Below are 18,773 nucleotides of genomic sequence, written 5' to 3'. Positions count from 1 at the left end.
AGACTCATTCAGGACTCTCGTTGGACCCAGAGTCAAGTCCCCTCAGCACCTGCCTAAGGAACAGACGCGCTAATGTTGAACCAAACTCAATCAATGCCACTGCCAATCACCACTGGCTTCCTCGCCACACTCATTAGTGATCTCCATTATGGCTCTGTCCGCGGATCACTTTCATACCGTCTCTTGCCCTGAATCAATGGCAGCCCGTGAAACTGCTGAACTGGCCTTGAAGGAAATAAGCAGACAGACATTACTACTGCAGTCTACACTAGCTGTGGTCGTGAAAAGGCAAATCCGATACGATCCCAACCTATTGGCTTCCACAGAATGGAGAAGCCAAGCCATTGTAGTTTAGAGCGAAGTTAAAGGTTTGGCTGTGTCTCAAAGGGCAACCTAAACCCTGAGTAGTACACTACTTCCCATAATAAATCTGCAATGCACAGGAAATAGGGCCCAATTTAATACACAACCACGGTGACCACAGTACAGTGGAAGGAGATAATTTAATATTGTCAGTATCTATAAAGCCTTGTGTACTAAATGCCTCTGGCCAATGAGAGTAGGGGCTACGCAGCTTCTCAATGGTACACCCTGCAGCGTTGGTGTGGATGGAAGAATACAGCATGCGAGTAGTGTGTAGACTGGCCCTTTATTAGACACAGCAGTTAAGCACTTGACCTGGATGACACACTGACTGTATTGTCTGGTAATGCACTCTAAATGTCTCTCCTCCCTGCGTGGCCGTGTGTGTGACCCTGCAATGTACTGTTGGGATGAGTTCTGTCTCACTTCCCCTGCGTAGTACAGTACTCCATCTCACTGTTATTAGGAGACATCGAGAAAGCCGAAACAGGTACATGTTGAATGTTACATGTGCATTCTTTAATCAGACAGCCACGCAAGTCAAAGACAATAGCAATCAATCCAACGGCTGAATGATGGCGTCTCTGTGATCTCTCTCCGTCTTCTTGCGCGGCGCCGCGGCGCCGTATCCAAGAAGTCACCCAAGCAAGACGTTCATTAAAGAGAGCAGAGCAGTTACTGGCGGATTCAGGTCAAAGGGGAATTGGCTGTTTACTGGTAAAAAGTGTTCTGGTCTGATGAATATGTAACCTGCTGTAGGTGCTGGCTGGCGAGGAGAGCAGGACTCCACGTCCTCACTCCATTAAGCACAGCGCCTCCAAAAGGCTGCTCGGCTCCCTCAGACACTCAATTACACAATGCACCGTGATGGGTCATCACCGCATAGCACACTCATTTGCATAATAAATCAATAAAGAACCCTCGCAAATGAGAGCTGCTGGTGCAAGACGGGCTCGGCCTGAAATTACAGAGAGGGAGGGAGGGAGGGGAGAGAGGGAGGTGAAAAGGGAGGGAGGGAGGGAGAAGCCAGCAGGCAGTGTGTGTGGGGATTGGGGTGGAGGGGAGGCGTTTTTTACGAGCTAAAAAGTCTGGCCCAGCAGAAATCCCCACACATAACCACCTTTGAATTATGTTCCAATAGCCAAAAGTCTTCTCCACCCCAATATAACTCATATATTTTCGTGACAGACAAGAAAAAGAGAAGGGGGTAGGGTAGGATATAGAGGGCTAGTTTGTAATATGGCTTTCATCCTAACATTCCTTTGCACTATTTTCCTCCCCGGGCCATCCTGACAGAGTCACACACATATTGTAGCTGTAGGTGGAAATTTGACAAACCACTTCTTTTCAGGAGAGATAGCTTTTTACGTGAGCTTGGAAACGAAAAGCTGGGCAGAGAGAAGAAGTGAAAAGAGAAATCCGCATAGCAAAGCAGTTTCCTGGAAACCATTATTTAGAAAAAAAATATTAAGTGGGGCTCTTAACTTACTGCAATGACTTGAAAGATGGCTGGAAGTATCCTGCTGTCTCTGACCAGCCTATAGAGGGGGGGGGAAACACACAGGGACAATCAGTTACCTCCACAGAACAGAGAGAGGTTTAGTTACCTCTACAGAACAGAGAGAGGTTTAGTTACCTCTACAGAACAGAGGGATGTTTAGTTACCTCTACAGAACAGAGGGATGTTCAGTTACCTCTACAGAACAGAGAGATGTTTAGTTACCTCTACAGAACAGAGGGATGTTCAGTTACCTCTACAGAACAGAGGGATGTTTAGTTACCTCCACAGAACAGAGAGAGGTTTAGTTACCACTACAGAACAGAGGGATGTTTAGTTACCTCTACAGAACAGAGGGATGTCTAGTTACCTCTACAGAACAGAGGGATGTTTAGTTACCTCTACAGAACAGAGGGATGTTTAGTTACCTCTACAGAACAGAGGGATGTTTAGTTACCTCCACAGAACAGAGAGATGTTTAGTTACCTCCACAGAACAGAGAGAGGTTTAGTTACCTCCACAGAACAGAGAGAGGTTTAGTTACCTCCACAGAACAGAGAGAGGTTTAGTTACCTCTACAGAACACAGGGACGTTTATCTACCTTCAAAGAACAGAGGGCCATTTAGATACCTCCACAGAACAGAGCGACGTTTGATCTTCATTAGGTTCCACACGTGGCCTCGTCTGAATTTGAGGCCTACACTATGTATGCACGGGAGCATTGCAGGTTGTTTGTGTGTGTGTGTGTGTGTGTGTGAGCGTGGGTGTGAACACACTGTGCCATGCCTCTAAGATCAGTCATCTGGAAGAAGAAATCTCTACTCCTCGGCAGGGAGGAGAGCCTTCAGACACCTCAGCACCAGGAGTAATGTATGTCTTTATTGGAAATGACTCTTCACTGCTGCCTTATTGATTAAGCCTTTTGATTCACAACCAATTACAGCATGTACATAGAGGGGCTCAAAGGAAGAAAACACAGTGGCAGGTGGGTTAGACACATTTAAATAGAGGTCACCCAAAGAACATTGATTACAGAGTCTTTATATATATATATATATATATATATATATATATATATATATATATATATATATATATATATATTTATATATATAACAATGATTTATTGCACGGTTGGGAAACATTTATTTTTCAATTTTCCATACTTGGTGTCTGTCCTCTACAGACCATTTCATCAAATGTTTCCAACATAGTGGCACTTGTGTGAGCCAGCCAAGCTATTGTGCTGAGTACCAGATAACAGTATATACCAGTGTGAGTAACAGTAAATCTCCCAATACCGTGCAGAGGGACAACAAAAGCCTGAGATTAAACACAGAAACAGTCTCTTGAGGTTGAAAGTCACATAGAAGTCAGCAGGCAAACTGAACATTCTGATGCGTGGCTACTGAAACATGACCAAAGTCGGGGATCCAAATGAAAATGCAAAAAGTGACCAAGACTGTTTGTTGTTGTGCTTTCCTGCCCCCCACAGTGGAACACAGTACCTTCAAACTAGGGCTGCAACTAGCTAGGAGTTTGATCATCGATTAGTCTATGCATTAAATTAAATGCATAATGACACATCAATTGACCCAAATTATAAACAACACTTATAGTCTTGGTCGGCTGTTTCATGAGCTGAAATAAATGATCCCAGACATTTTAATATGGGCATATCTGTGCCAGACATGTGAAATCCATAGATTGGGGCCTAATGAGTCTGTCACTTCACTGATTTCCTTTAATGAACTGTAACACAGTAAAATCACAGAAATGGTTTCATATTACGTTGATATTTAAGTTTGGTACACTAGGAACAAGGTAAAGAAAAACAAATAAATCGTAGTCCAACTGTTTTCAGGGCCCATGCTGGCATACCCACTGTCTGAGACAGTACACTGTTGACTGGTACAATATAATATACTGGTACAATATAGATGTAGATGTTCTTGAAAGAGCAGCCAAGGAAATAAGAGAAGGGAAAAAGTCCATCTGAACAGCAGCAAGGGATAAAAAAAGATTCTGAATGACAGTGATCATTCAGTAGCTCATTGATACAAGAATAAAACCAACGTGTGCCTGCTAAAACAGTACCTGATAGAGTGGCAGAGGCACCATGTGTTCTCTGATTATATGTTGTCTGAGCTTCCCAAGCACAGAAAAAAATATTGCCCTTTCAGTGAGCTTACTCACCTCACTAACATCAAATGCACAGAGCGTGCCTGTGAAAACAAAACAACATCCCTGTCGCAGAGGACAGGTCAAAAGAATGACGAGCAGGGAAAGTGATGTTGAACACAGAGAGCTATATATCCGAATGTAGATACACACATAAGACGAACAAAACCCCGACTCCATTAAACTCTTCTTCTTTTTACAGGACTTGATTGGTTCGAGTCATTTAAGAAAAGCACATTTATTATGCCAAATACCAGGGGCCACAACACAATATGGGAGAGTTCTAGTTTTTAATTTTACCCCATGGTGGCTCAATTCACTCTTTCCCCACGCTCAATTTCCCCACTGCCCGGGACAAGCTGTGCAAAGAGACGACTCTTTTGGGGCAAACTATACTTTCAAGACTGTTACATTTAAATGATTTCTGAATATTTCCAGGGATTCACAACATCCCAAAATAGATATACATTTAACAGAAAGAATACTAAATTTTTCAATGACACAGTGATGTTAAATGTAAATGTGTAGGCTTGCTACTGCCGGCAGCCTCAGAAATGTTTCAGTTATGTTTACTGTTCCAGTTGGCACGTGACATTGTTGTGCTCACACTGAGTTGCATATGAAGGCAAATAGGAGGAACATGTATGTGACTAATTGAAGGCCAAAAAGGAAGTCGACAGATTTTACTAGTCGAATAAGTCAACTTAGTGGAATAATCGCTCCCAACTTCAAACTAACACCATTTCCCTTTTCAATTGGTCATTAATTCAGTTCAACATCGTATGGGTTTGGCACTCATCCTGCACATCCACTAACCATTCATACCACCGCGACTGAGCGGGAATACCGTTTCTCAGGGCTAATGAATGCCAGCTCAACCTTAACATTCATTCTCATTACGCACTGAGCAAAATGTGTGCTTCCAAGGCAAAGCATGGAGAATGGCAACTATATTGGCAACTTGACTGCAACTTCAACCTTCCACTTAGATTAGATTCAACTTAACTGGCATTGAACAGTACAACTACAGCACAACAATATGCAGTTAGGATCTAAAAACAAGCACAAATAGAGGAGGGCAGAACATTGTATATGTACATTACCAGTGGAATGTGGAGATGAGCAACACTAAATGTGCAATAAGGCAAATAGAGGAGAGCAGAAAATAGCATTTACCAGTGTTAAGTATATGTACATTACCAGTGGAATGTGGAGATGAGCAACACTAAATGTGCAATAAGGCAAATAGAGGAGGGCAGAAAATAGTATTTACAAGTGTTAAGTATATGTACATTACCAGTGGAATGTGGAGATGAGCAACACTAAATGTGCAATAAGGCAAATAGAGAAGGGTAGAAATTTTACACAAGTATTAGGTATAGTGTTACAACTGGGATAATAGTTACAAATGGCAATTTCAAAATAGCATTCAAGATGTGCAAACAAGGCAAAAGAAGGAGTGATGTATTAAGGTGTATATCTACACCTGAGATGAATTAAGGTACCTGAGATGCAGAGCATCTACCCGAGGAAGACATATGTGGTAACAACTGGAAAAATGCAAGCACAATGGCAATTATAAATGTGCAAAGAGGCAAACCGAATGTACAAGGTCTATGTGCAACTGAAATGCAGGGATAGCAGCGGTGAGGTTCCTGAGGTAAACACATACCTTTAACAACTGAAAACATCCATTATCAAGCATAGCAAGGCAGTGTCAGAGTAGTACAAGGGAGTAGTGCAACAAGGTACCAAAGAGGCGGGGGGGGGGGGGGGGGGGGGGGGGTATGGTAAGTGATGGGTAACAGAGTTCTCTGGGTCATAGGATTCAGCAGGATTACAGTAGATGGGAAGAAACTGTAATATAGAAGGTCCGTATTTGGTGAATACCTGAATACATGAAAAAACACACATCTTTTTGACTCATCTGTTCATAGAACATGTCTTGAACATAGAACAGGTGCTTCAATGCGTTTTTTGGCAAAGGTTAGTGTTTTGAGTCCCATTACGTCATGGGTCCCATTACGTCTGGCAAAACCCAAATGGTGCATTCCATAGAATTGAACCCAGATCAAGGGGCAAGCATGGTGTTGGTAGTGTGCTGTTTTGGGATGTTCTGCCACATAAGGCCATCATAAAAGACTTGCCATCATACACTCACCTAAAGGATTATTAGGAACACCTATTCAATTTCTCATTAATGCAATTAACTAATCAATCAAACACATGGCAGTTGCTTCAATGCATTTATGGGTGTGGTCCTGGTCAAGACAATCTCCTGAACTCCAAACTGAATGTCAGAATGGGAAAGAAGCAATTTTGAGCGTGGCATGGTTGTTGGTGCCAGACAGGCCGGTCTGAGTATTTCACAATCTGCTCAGTTACTGGGATTTTCACGCACAACCATTTCTAGGGTTTACAAAGAATGGTGTGAAAAGGGAAAAACATCCAGTATGCGGCAGTCCTGTGGGGGAAAATGCCTTGTTGATGCTAGAGGTCAGAGGAGAATGGGCTGACTGATTCAAGCTGATAGAAGAGCAACTTTGACTGAAATAACCACTCGTTACAACCGAGGTATGCAGCAAAGCATTTGTGAAGCCACAACACGCACAACCTTGAGGCGGATGGGCTACAACAGCAGAAGACCCCAACGGGTACCACTGAACAGATCTCCACTACAAATAGGATAAAGAGGCTACAATTTGCACAAGCTCCCCAAAATTGGACAGTTGAAGACTGGAAGAATGTTGCCTGGTCTGATGAGTCTTGATTTCTGTTGAGACATTCAGATGGTAGAGTCAGAATTTGGCGTAAACAGAATGAGAACATGGATCCATCATGCCTTGTTACCACTGTGCAGGCTGGTGGTGGTGGTGTAATGGTGTGGGTGATGTTTTCTTGGCACACTTTAGGCCCCTTAGTGCCAATTGGGCATCGTTTAAATGCCACGGCCTACCTGAGCATTGTTTCTGACCATGTCCATCCCTTTATGACCACCATGTACCCATCCTCTGATGGCTACTTCCAGCAGGATAATGCACCATGTCACAAAGCTCGAATCATTTCCAATTGGTTTCTTGAACATGACAATGAGTTCACTGGACTGAAATGGCCCCCACAGTCACCAGATCTCAACCCAATAGAGCCTCTTTGGGATGTGGTGGAACGGGAGCTTCGTGCCCTGGATGTGCATCCCACAAATCTCCATCAACTGCAAGATGCTATCCTATCAATATGGGCCAACATTTCTAAAGAATGCTTTCAGCACCTTGTTGAATCAATGCCACGTAGAATTAAGGCAGTTCTGAATGCGAAAGGGGGTCAAACACAGTATTAGTATGGTGTTCCTAATAATCCTTTAGGTGAGTGTAAAGAAAATCAGTTTTTCCTCTGAATCACAGCACACCAAAAGAGAATGTCAGACAATCCATCCTTCAGCTGAATCTGAAGCGCACCTGGCCAAAATGGCTCCACAAGAAGTGACTCCTCTCTCCCCCATCCCCTCCACTTCCCTCTCTCTCCTCGTTCTCTCACATTCCCTCCTCTTCTCTCAGCCTCACCTCGCCCCCCCCCTTCTCCCTCCTGCTTCATCATGTTCATCGGTGAGCCTCACCACACTCGGACCTCCTCCATCTCCATCCGTTTGACCCTGAGCGATGACACATCACTAAGATTCAATTGGGCCCATAAAACAACAGCTAAAGGCAAGCAGAGGATCCTGGCTGCAATTACACTTTGGTTCCAGAGAGTACACTAGACGGCAGTGTAACCAGACATGATGAATGGCCAGTCTTCATCTTCCGGACAGGGTGACAGAGGAGCACAAATAGCCCGGCACCCACGCCAAGGCTCACACAGACACACCTGCTATGTCCCCATTTGACCAACAGCAGCCTAGTATTCATGGGATAGGGCGCCATTTGGAATGCAGTCACAGTGATCTGAAGTGACATTAAATTACAGCCACAGGCAACCGGTACAAACTGTACATGCGGCGTGGTGATGACTCGCATAGCTTTCATGCCAACCATAAATCACAGAAATCGAGGGGTGTTTATTGAGACAAATCAGGTCCGTCTCAAGGGTGGGAGAGTAGTCTCATCACCAGTTAGCTCTGCTACGGGGTGTTGTTGTGCGCTGGTGCCTTATCCACCAGCCATTCCTGCTTTCATATCAATCTGGAGGCCTGCATCAGCAGAAAGCAATGCAATGAACAGCCATCCACTCCAAAGCTCCTAACAATCAAGATAACAATGTAGGCCTATTAAAGACATGTCAAAGACAAGGTGAAGCTAGCCTGAAACCATGTCAACAGCCACAGGGGTTATCTGGGTCAAACCCATGGCTTTCCAGACGCTCCGTCAATTCCTGAGTTGTTTCAGGCTTTTCCATCGTGGACATCGGATGTAGCCTATGGAAAACTTCGAACCATATTCCTCAATCTACAGATTGAGCTTGAACCACGTTAGGGGAATAAAAACGACAATTTTCATACGGGAAGTGGTATTTACACAGCCAAATGTCATGCCGGAGATGCTATAGGGGCAAAATAATAAGAGACGTTGTGCCCACCATCTCTATGGCTGCCGACAACCTTTTGATCTTATTTCTAATCTGATGAAGCTAAGAGTGTGTCCGAGTACAGCTCTGATTCAACCTGCCACGCTGCCTTAATGACACAATGTGTGGATGACATTTAACTCTGCCTGCTGCTATCACAGATCCTCGGGCAGCTGCCTGGGAGAAACTAGCAATGCTATTTTAAAAAGCCCCTTTTCACCCGATACAGCCAGTGCTGTCTTGTCTTGCCACTTCCAGTATTTAAGATTAGATAGATACATATTTTCGGTACATTCAGTTATTCAAGGTCTTAAAATGTGAAGTGCACGTTAATAACCTAAATTAGTGCCATCCTGACATCTTCTAAGCTCGTTCCCTCTCCATTTGAATATCTACGACTCATGTCCCCCTGTTGCCACAGGTCATCTCTGCAGGCTGTCAGAGAGGCTGAGGCTGAATGGACGGAGATGCTGCCTGCCATGGAGCCACATCAGACAGACCCACATGGGTCATGCCCAGTCAGCCCTTCAGACTGCCCAGTGACACTGACAGTACCAGGTAACACTCACATCCTCCTACACACACAGCAGCTGTCAGAGCTGATTACCCGCACATGAATGCACTCTCTCAAACACACACACACACACAATCTGTCAAACAGCAAATGCACCACCACACGCAATACACACCCAAACACACACCGCCATCTGAGTGGAAGGGCAAACACACCACACACACACACACACACACACACACACACACACGTGTGTCTACACGCGGACACATTCATAGAGTTCACAAACATAGCCAGAGCTCAGGTTCCGCTGCATTTCTCTGACAGCGCTCCTACTCTGCTGTCCACTCCAATAAGCGCTGAAGAGCAGAGGTCTCCAATCTATGCAGGCAGCACAGGTGGCAGAGAGCGGAGAGGACACTCAGTGCTCCCGGGCTTCTAACGCGATGGCCTGAGATCCCAATGGCATCCTATGCCCTTCACAGTGCACTACCATGAACATCTACCACGTACTATGAAGGGGATAGGACAACACCTTGGACACATTCGATGCAACACCCACGCCTGTCCGTCTTACTGACCAATCACTTACTCTGTCTGCACTGACTACCAGGGGGTGATGCTGCATGGACCAGCGGCGCTTTAACAATCCCCAGTCAAATCAAAACAACGCAAGAGCCTAACTGCCAACCGCCTTGATCTAGTCTGTGTCTAACCTGTGTTAACCTGCTTATTAAAAAAAAAAAAAAAAGGATCTCGTTTTCATCAGCGGCAGCATGCAGGCTCACTGTAGCTGTGCGGGTGGCTTCTGCTGAGATAAAAGCGTTTGTCAAATTCCTGCTAATCAGAGTGTAAAAGCGTTTACGCAGATAGCACTGGTTTTGCTTGACTCGCTAAAGCGAGCACAGTTAGGCAGAGCGACTGAGCCCACACAAAGGCAACAGCGGGCAAAGGTTCAGATAATTGGAAAGTTTGAACTCGGTATCAAACCTGATAATGAGGGGGAAAAGACACATTTTATGTAGCCACGTTAATGTCCCAATTTGCAATCTAATTTAGGCAAGAACCCATCAAGGAGAGAGGTCTGCACTTTTTTAGGACTTTATCAAGCAGAGGCAAATGCAATTTTATTTCTCATTGTAAATGTAATAGCTCGCCTCAGACAAGGGAAATACCACCAACAGGAGTGTGTAGAAGATTGCTGACATCAATTTGAATAGTTCAGTTCACTCTTTCAGTGCCAGATAGACAATGTGAAGGGAGGTGCGGGGGTTGCCTTCAGAGCCTTGAGAGAAACAGCAGTGTGTCTGGGATGTCATGGAGATAAGAGAATAAACCGTGGAGAGCACCCAGCTGGTCTCCATGATCACCTTTTCAACCAGAGGCACTGGTAAAAAACCAGGACCCCAATGTAGGCCAGGGGTTGGCAACTCTGGTCCCAGAGATGGCTGTTTTTCATCCTCTCCTTTTAGGACATTTTAATGTGATTTTTACTACAGTAGGTCTCTGTTAAAGCAAAGGTCAAATAAAAAAGAATTAGGTGCTGTATTTTCGAAATGTGTAGTTGTGTTCTATCTAGAGCCTATAGCAAGTACAGAAGTTAACTGCCATTTTTGAAGATAATCCAATCCAATCATCCAACAGTGATGGTTTTTATAGTAAATTCTGTAGCATACTTTATTCTGTACTCTACAGTGATGGTTTCCATAGTAAATTCTGTAGCATACTTTATTCTGTACTCTACAGTGATGGTTTCCATAGTAAATTCTGTAGCATACTTTATTCTGTACTCTACAGTGATGGTTTCCATAGTAAATTCTGTAGCATACTTTATTCTGTACTCTACAGTGATGGAGATCATAGTAAATTCTGTAGCATACTTTATTCTGTACTCTACAGTGATGGAGTTCATAGTAGATTCTGTAGTATACTTTACACCCGTATTCTGTCGTGATGGTGTTCATAGTTAGTTTGATTGCATCTTTAGGTAACTGCATGCTCCAACCTCTGTACAATCACAAACTCAAGCTAAGTCTGATCTTTCTTCAAACTACTTAATTGTTCAAGCTTTGCCTGTCATAAGTTTAAAGGACAGTATGGTTGTTAGACGAACACTATATTAAACAAAACACCGAAAAATTGCCGAATTTGGTGATTTTTTGATATTCTGATGTAAACTTGCAGAGTTGTCTTTCTGCAAGTCTACATCAATGGACATTCTCCTTAGATTTGATCAGAGACAGAGCAGAATTCATACCTTTAATGAATGCAAGTTGTCTATATCTTGAGGCAGAAAAGCATTCTGCATCATCAAAACTATGCTTGACCGTTGATATGGAGTAAATAATGTGGACTGTGCTGTTAGATTTTTCCCAAATATAACTGGGCCAATGTTGTTAAAAATGTCAGCGGAGGTTTGACAAGAACGTACTGGAAAACTGGAAGCACCTGTCAAAACTATTCACGACTCCAGTAAGAATGTTCTATGGACAGACTGAGTCAAAATAACAGATTGGAAAGTGGAAAGAAATGTACAGACACGGGCAAAAATAAATCAAATAGATTTATTAGGCTGTGTAATATACTGCCAATCAAAAAGCTCAATCAATGATTTCCTTTTAAAATTAAGATGAATGTATATAATTGTATATATTGTTCTTTCCCTTTCAACAACTGGAGCAGGTTGTGTAGACCTGTAGAAAAAAATCACGGAAATACCCTCTTCTAGACTTTTTGAGGCAGAAAAATGTGAAGAGTGAGGCTGGGGTGTGGAGACTTCCACCAGACACTGTACAGGGAATAGAGAGCTCTGTGAGATGTAGACATCGACCTCAAAGAGGGTGTGATGTTTAAGGACAGTGTACTCTCCATTTCTCTTTGAGAAGTAACGTCACTTCTTGCTCTTTGTCATGTGGTTCAGAGTATTCTGAAAGTCATGGAGTGGGATGACAGAGGGAGTGAGTGCAGAGGTGTGTGTTGCCACTTGGTGAAAGGCTCTTTTAAACTCCCCCGGGAGCTGTTAACTCCCCAGTTCTGTTCTCTATCTATAAGCTTTACTGTTCTCCCCCGAACAGCAGCCACATGGCGCTGACATGACACCTCCTGTAGGCTTGTATTAGATCACAGATCAGCCAGCTGCACAGTGGTTGGACATCCCCAATCATCAATCAATCAATAACTTTACTCCTTCTTAAGCAGAGTTTGTGTGCTTTTGTGTGTGTGTGTGGTGGGGGGGTTATAAAGTACTTTATAATAATTTTGCCAAGAACTTGTGTGTGGGGGGCCCTGGCAAGCAATGCAAACAAGGTGTGATCCGAATTATAAATATGTCATAAATGCAGAGTGCGTTTGTGCCCTGAAGCTACAGGGGGAGAAGGGATATCTACTTGTGTTAATAATATCCCATTCACACCAAGCCTAAATGCCGACAATTCAACCATGTTATGAATTATGTAAGGATGTATATACACACACACACATATATATATATATATATATATATATATATATATATATACACACAGTGGATATAAAAAGTCTACACACCCCTGTTAAAATGCCAGGTTTTTGTGATGTAAATGAATGAGACAAGGATAAATCATGTCAGAACTTTTCCCACTTTTAATGTGAACAATTCATTTGAAACACAAACTGAAATTTTTGAGGGGGAACATTTTAAATAAAAACCTTACAATAACCTGGTTGCATAAGTGTGCACACCATCTTATAACTGGGGATGTGGAGAAGATTTAGACCATTAGTTACAATAATACAGCACTTGTTTGGCGCAAAAACAACACTGCACATCACCCAAAGAACACCATACCCACAATGAAGCATGGTGGTGGCAGCATCATGCTTTGGGGCTGTTTTTCTACAGGTGGAACCGAGGCCATAGTCAGGGTGGAGGGAATTATGAACAGTTCCAAATACCAGGCAATTGTGGCACAACCTTCAGGCGTCCGTTAGAAAGCTGAAGATGAAGTTTACGACAACGACCCAAAGCACACATCCAAATCCACAAAAGCATGGCTTCACCAGAACAAGATTAACATTTTGGAATGGCCCAGCCAGAGCCTAGACCTAAATTCAATCGAACATCTGTGGGGTGATCTGAAGAGGGCTGTGCACAGGAGATGTCCTCGCAATCTGGCAGATTTGGAGTGCTTTTGCAAAGAAGGTGCCATGCTAATGTTATAATGGCATCTAATGGCAGTGCATGTTATAATAACATCCTATGCTCTCCAGCAATCTAGCCTGTTTGGGAGCTTGGCAAGAATGCCCCCCTTGAAACTTGCTAGAAGTGTGGCCAAAAATACTCAGAGATTCTGTGCAAAAACTGGTGATCTGGAGAAGTGGCAAATTATGGAGATGTGGCAAAAACTGGTCTGACAAAACATTTATGGAAATGTTTGGTCTAAATGCAAAGCTTTACATGGCACATTAAACAAATAACAATCTCTACTGTGAGTGGTGGTGGCAGCATCATATTATGGGGCAAAAAAGCTAACTGGGACAGAACTTTACGTTCAAGCAGGACAACGACCTAAAGCACACAACCAAAGCTACAGTGGCTAAGGAATAAAAAGGTAAATGTTATTGAGTGACCCAGTCACAGCCTAGATGTCAATCCTATCAAAGATTTGTTGTGCGAATTGAAGATTGTGGTCCATTGATGCTCCCCAATGAAACTGCCAGTGGTGCTTCTACCAAGTATTCACGGTACTGGAGACTTTTCCAATTGTGACATTTAAAATTTGTTTTTACGATACACAATTTAATTTGACCCCATGCACATTTTGACCCGATGCTCATTTGACCACATGCAAAGAGATAGTCCTATAAACTGAAATATATAAGCTGAAAATACATTTTTATGTTTGGTCCTATAAGCTGAAGTATATAAGCTGAAATAAAAGATCCCAGACAATATTTTACCAGTCATGTGAAATCTATACAAAAGGGCCTAATAAATTAACTTAAACAATGTAACCACTATGTATAAAATGTATGTGCACATTACATTGAGTTATGTGCAGTTATATTTAAGTCATGATTGCTCAATAAGCTTTTTTGATATGTAGTTTCTTTTAAATAGTGGTTATTTAAATAATGTGCTTTTGTCAAAAAAGAGTATACAGCAGGGGTATTCAAATCTGGACTTTGAAGTCACCTCCACTCCATTTTTTCATTTCAAACCTCTAAACATGGATTTATTACTTAGACAAACCCTTATATACTGTACATATATTTATAAAATGGGTGCTTAGAATCCTGAATTATGATAGCCATGGTATATGACACGGTATACCACGGGTATGACATTCAATAACTTTTCTCTGATCTAATTGCATTGGTTACCGGTTTATAAGAGCAATAAGGAATCTTGCGGGTGTGTGATATCACCAATACAGCACAGCTAAGCATTGTGCCTAAGAACAAAAATTATATAGTGGCCTTATACCACACCTTCTTATGCCTTAAGTATACACACACGTGTGTTTGTGTGTATATGTATATACACACACACACACTTTATATTACACACATTCTGACTATGAAGGAATTTCATCAACTCCAGGTTATTAGCAGAACATATTACAGTGGCCCACGCTTGACTAAGCTAGTAACAGTAACTAAGGAGAGCAGGACCTACAATTCAGATAAAAAAATAATAATTCAATTCAGCTTTGAGTTGACAATAACAGATGGGTAACAAAGCATATAATAATTGAATTTGGAATAACTATGGTTGTACCAAGTAGAAAATAGTGATGGTGGGGTCTTTATATGTCTCTGTGTGGTTCAGAGGTTGCTGTACCTGTTGACAGGGGTACTGTGCTCTGTCAGGGCCACCAGTAGTTTGAGAGCGTAGACTGGTACTGGATCAGGCTCCAACAGCAGGGACTCATACCTGAAACACCGGAAAGACATCAACCCCTCTTTATATGTAAGATAACTACAGGGCCCTCCCTCCACCCAAATTGTTGCTGGTCAGCTTGTAGTGTTAGGGTTGGAAAGTCCTCTGCCTGGATATGATGTAGTGTATTGTTATTTCATAGGTCGGGCTTGAATATTGAATTGAATAATTATTTAAATAAATAAGTATTACTGTTATCTGCAAAAAATGTCATATACAGTTTGCCCCTCTTCACACGGTCATCGAGACCCAGATTAACCCTGGAGATTGGCTATTTCTCAGTTTCTGTCCTTTAATTAATCCAAATCTGAAAAGTGTAGAGAGGCAGTTGAGGACAGAGAGGCACGGTGGGAGAGGGTAGAGGAGAGCAGAGGGAGAGATGGGAGGTGAAGAGGAGGGAGAGAGGGTAGAGGAGAGCAGAGGGAGAGATAGAAATGGGGGGTGGGGAAAGAGAGAGACATGAGCGTGGTGAGACAGAGAAACAGGGGTTGTGAGAGAGGGAAGATCAGAGAGGGACAGAAAGAGAGGAGGGAGAGAGTGTAGGAGAGACGAGGGAGAGAGGGTAGGGGAGAGGAGAGAGAGAGGAGGGAGAGAGGGGGGAGTCAGAGATGAGCACTCACTGTGGAAGAAGGGCTTGGGTAATGAGAGTCAGAAGTCTGCCGGTTGAAGAGTTGCACACTCTTTCCCTCTCCTCCTCTCCGTTTCTCCTCTCCTCCTCCTCTCTCTCCCCCTGCTCCTCCGCTCTCTCTCCCTCCTCCACGGCCTCTTGACTCAGCAGCAGCAGTGCGATCTCCGACAGAACCCGCAGGCTGACGACACGCCACTCCACTACAACGCGCAGCACAGCGGTGAGCACGGACGCACACACGCACAAAAACACACTCCCACAAACACGCAAACACAGACATGCACGCACGCACACTCATAGACGTGCACACGCGCACACAACACCAGTGATCCGTGCAAACCGCCAGCAGTGGGAGAGCTGATGGTTTCATTATTTACAAGTTAAAACATTTGCTACGATCTCCAGTATAAGTAACTGAGTCACATGCAGTACATGCCTGCAGAGCGGCCAAACATGGCCATTATGCCAATTGATCAACTTTGATTAGATAGCAGTTGCTTCCCTACCATTTTCACTGAAGGCTAGGGAAGTCAGTGGAGGAAGAATGCAGTCAACAACCTTAAAAAGAATGAAAATAATTAGATATAAAAAGTCACATTTGACTCCTATTATTCATCACCTACAAGTTACTAGTGACATGTAGATGTGTAATGATGTCTTCTCTTTAAAGTAAGTTCCCAGTGTATCCAGGTTTCCATTCGGTTTCTGTACATGTGCAGGACACGCCCCCGGACAGTTTCCCCTCTGCTCACTCAAACTGACTCCACCGCCACTTCTATATGAACGACGAAGATCCAAGAAACACGGTTCTTTGTTGTAACAGCAATCTACTGTAAATACAGGCACAACACCAAGGCAGTCTAGATATGTAATGTTTCATTTTTTCAGGAGGGAGGGGGGAAACCTAGATGCAGCAATTTTACACGCAACATAATGCCGGCAACTTAACACAATTTAAGACAAGGAAGCACCAGACTCAACAATTCAACCCCTTTTAAACAATGTGTGTTTATGTGTTTATGCTGTACTCTTCTGGGCCATTGGATGCCTACACATTTTCATCTAGTTCTTTTGTTTTTCTTACAAGCCACACAAAAGCAGTAAGAAGGTAAGGAGTCCTACAGTATTAGATCACTGGACATCCTAGGACTTGCTTTCACTGGACATCCTAGGACCGTTTCACGCTGCTGTCAAACTCTCCATGCCGCTGTCACTGACGAGATGGATTTGAATTTCAGACCCATCAAACCATTTCTGTACTTTTTTCTTTATTTACTCCCAGGTTATAATTTAATGGACGTTGCTTTGTCTGGACCTTTGCCAACACAACTCATGAATTCAATTGTTTCACACATTGTGACACACGTACAGTCCTGGATGTAGTGCTGTAATGATGTAAGGCTGAACACGAGGGCAGAGCAAGCAAGTAAATGAAACCGTGAAGAAAATAAATGTACAGTGTGTCTCTGGGAATGGAAGCGGTAATGTGCAATGATCTAGATCTATTTGGCAACTCCAGCTATATTGCAGAACAACAAAAAAAGATGACCTAACACAAACTGCTGATAGTTAAAGCCTCATGCAGGTACAGACTTTTGTCTTTTGTGTGCATTATATAGAGTGCCCTTTGTGATTATTGGGACAGTTTATTGGGACACTCTACTAAAGCAGTATGGATTAGAAATAAAACAATAGATTTTCTGCTTTGGTTTCTGGGCCAGTTTTGGGAGGTTCCTTATAAAGACCTAAATGACCAGGTAAAGGGAGTTTGTTTGTTTGCCCCTTGGGGTTTAAGGCCAGTTGTTTTGTAAAAGCAGTTTGTGACATCTGCTGATGTAAAAGGGGCTTTATAAATACATTTGATTGATTGAAATAAATAAATGGGACTGATTGAAAATTATCCAGTAACCTGAATTGATAATTTTTCACAGTTTTTGTTGAAATGATCACTGGTTAGTTATGATCAATTTACCTGGTTATTTAGGACTTAAAATAAGTGACTGAAGTCGGAAAATAAGTGACTGAAGTCGACAACTCTCTGACCCCACCGGACTCTGGGTCCAGCGATGTTCTGCCAGACCTGTACTGCCGTTGTCTTTAGTTGTTGTTTGTTTTGGGATTGGATTTAAATCTAGAGATTGACTTGCCAGAAAATAACTTTTTGCTTTTCTGGACCTGAAAAACTCCCAGGTTTTCACAGCAGTGCGTTTGAGGTCATTGGCTTGCTGTCTAGTGAGTTTGAAGGAGATATGTTTGTACTTTAGACAAGACGTTTCTGTACACTTCAGAATTCATTGGGCTTCTGCTGTCAGTGGCAGTAAGCCAGTTCCAGGGGAGCCACAACACCTCCTCCACCATGTTTCACAGATGAGGGGACGTGCTGTGCATCTTGGGCAGTTCCTTTTTTCTCCACACTCTCCATGTGCCATCACTACGGTACATGGTCATCTTTCATCTAACCACAATACCTTGTTCCGCAACTCCGCGGGGTCTTTAAGGTACTTTTTAGCATATTGTAATATTGGCCATTCTGTTCTGGAGGCCAACTGGTGACCAACTCATCTACACCCACGTCTGGGACAGTGTTCTTCATCTGTCGGACAGGTTTCATGCTTTTTGGGGTACACAGCCAAAAGAAAAAGAAATGCTTTACCTTTCCAATAATTACAGAGGGCGCCGTTTTCATTTCATCGGTTCAACAGAGATAACAGGCTACATCATTGGTTAATCAAATTGGTTGAGGGATCACAAGAGGGTAGAGAGAAAGGGCAACATGTCCAGAGCGTGACCCGGATTTCTTAGTTCGGAGAAAGATCTTTTCGGAGGGGCGGTCCAGGCAAGTCAGAGGGGTGGGTGCCTCTTCCCTACCCTCTCTCAGTGTCGCCACTGTCTTTTTCCAACAGTCTGTTGGAGAAGGACATTCTCCACAACAACAAAAAAATACACAATGTATTCTTTGGGGCCACAAACACGAGTGCGAGAAGAGCGAACAACAGCATCTGGCTATCTGACCTAACAGATTATTCGTTTTTTAAAAGTACAATTTTCACTGGGCAGTCACACGTCGTCATCTATAAAAGCTAGGCGCAATGAAATCAAGCATTTGTG

The 18,773-nt window shown here is 43.1% G+C and overlaps 1 protein-coding gene across 3 annotated transcripts in view; it reads right to left on the bottom strand.

The window, feature by feature from the left end:
• ulk4 (unc-51 like kinase 4) overlaps positions 1-18,773 on the bottom strand; it is a 107,308-nt gene that overhangs the window by 43,769 nt on the left and 44,766 nt on the right. For all 3 annotated transcript variants that reach the window (XM_020041164.2, XM_034288798.1, XM_013139235.3), the window contains 4 exons: positions 16,172-16,223; positions 15,658-15,865; positions 14,939-15,031; positions 1,853-1,901 (listed from right to left, as the gene is read on the bottom strand). In XM_020041164.2, coding sequence (XP_019896723.2) covers positions 1,853-1,901; positions 14,939-15,031; positions 15,658-15,865; positions 16,172-16,223 — 402 coding nt within the window. The remainder of the gene's footprint in view (positions 1-1,852; positions 1,902-14,938; positions 15,032-15,657; positions 15,866-16,171; positions 16,224-18,773) is intronic.

The sequence above is a fragment of the Esox lucius genome, chromosome 20 (genome assembly GCF_011004845.1).
Source record: "Esox lucius isolate fEsoLuc1 chromosome 20, fEsoLuc1.pri, whole genome shotgun sequence".
Taxonomy (NCBI): Eukaryota; Metazoa; Chordata; class Actinopteri; order Esociformes; family Esocidae; genus Esox; species Esox lucius.
This window is presented reverse-complemented; position numbering and strand designations above follow the sequence as displayed.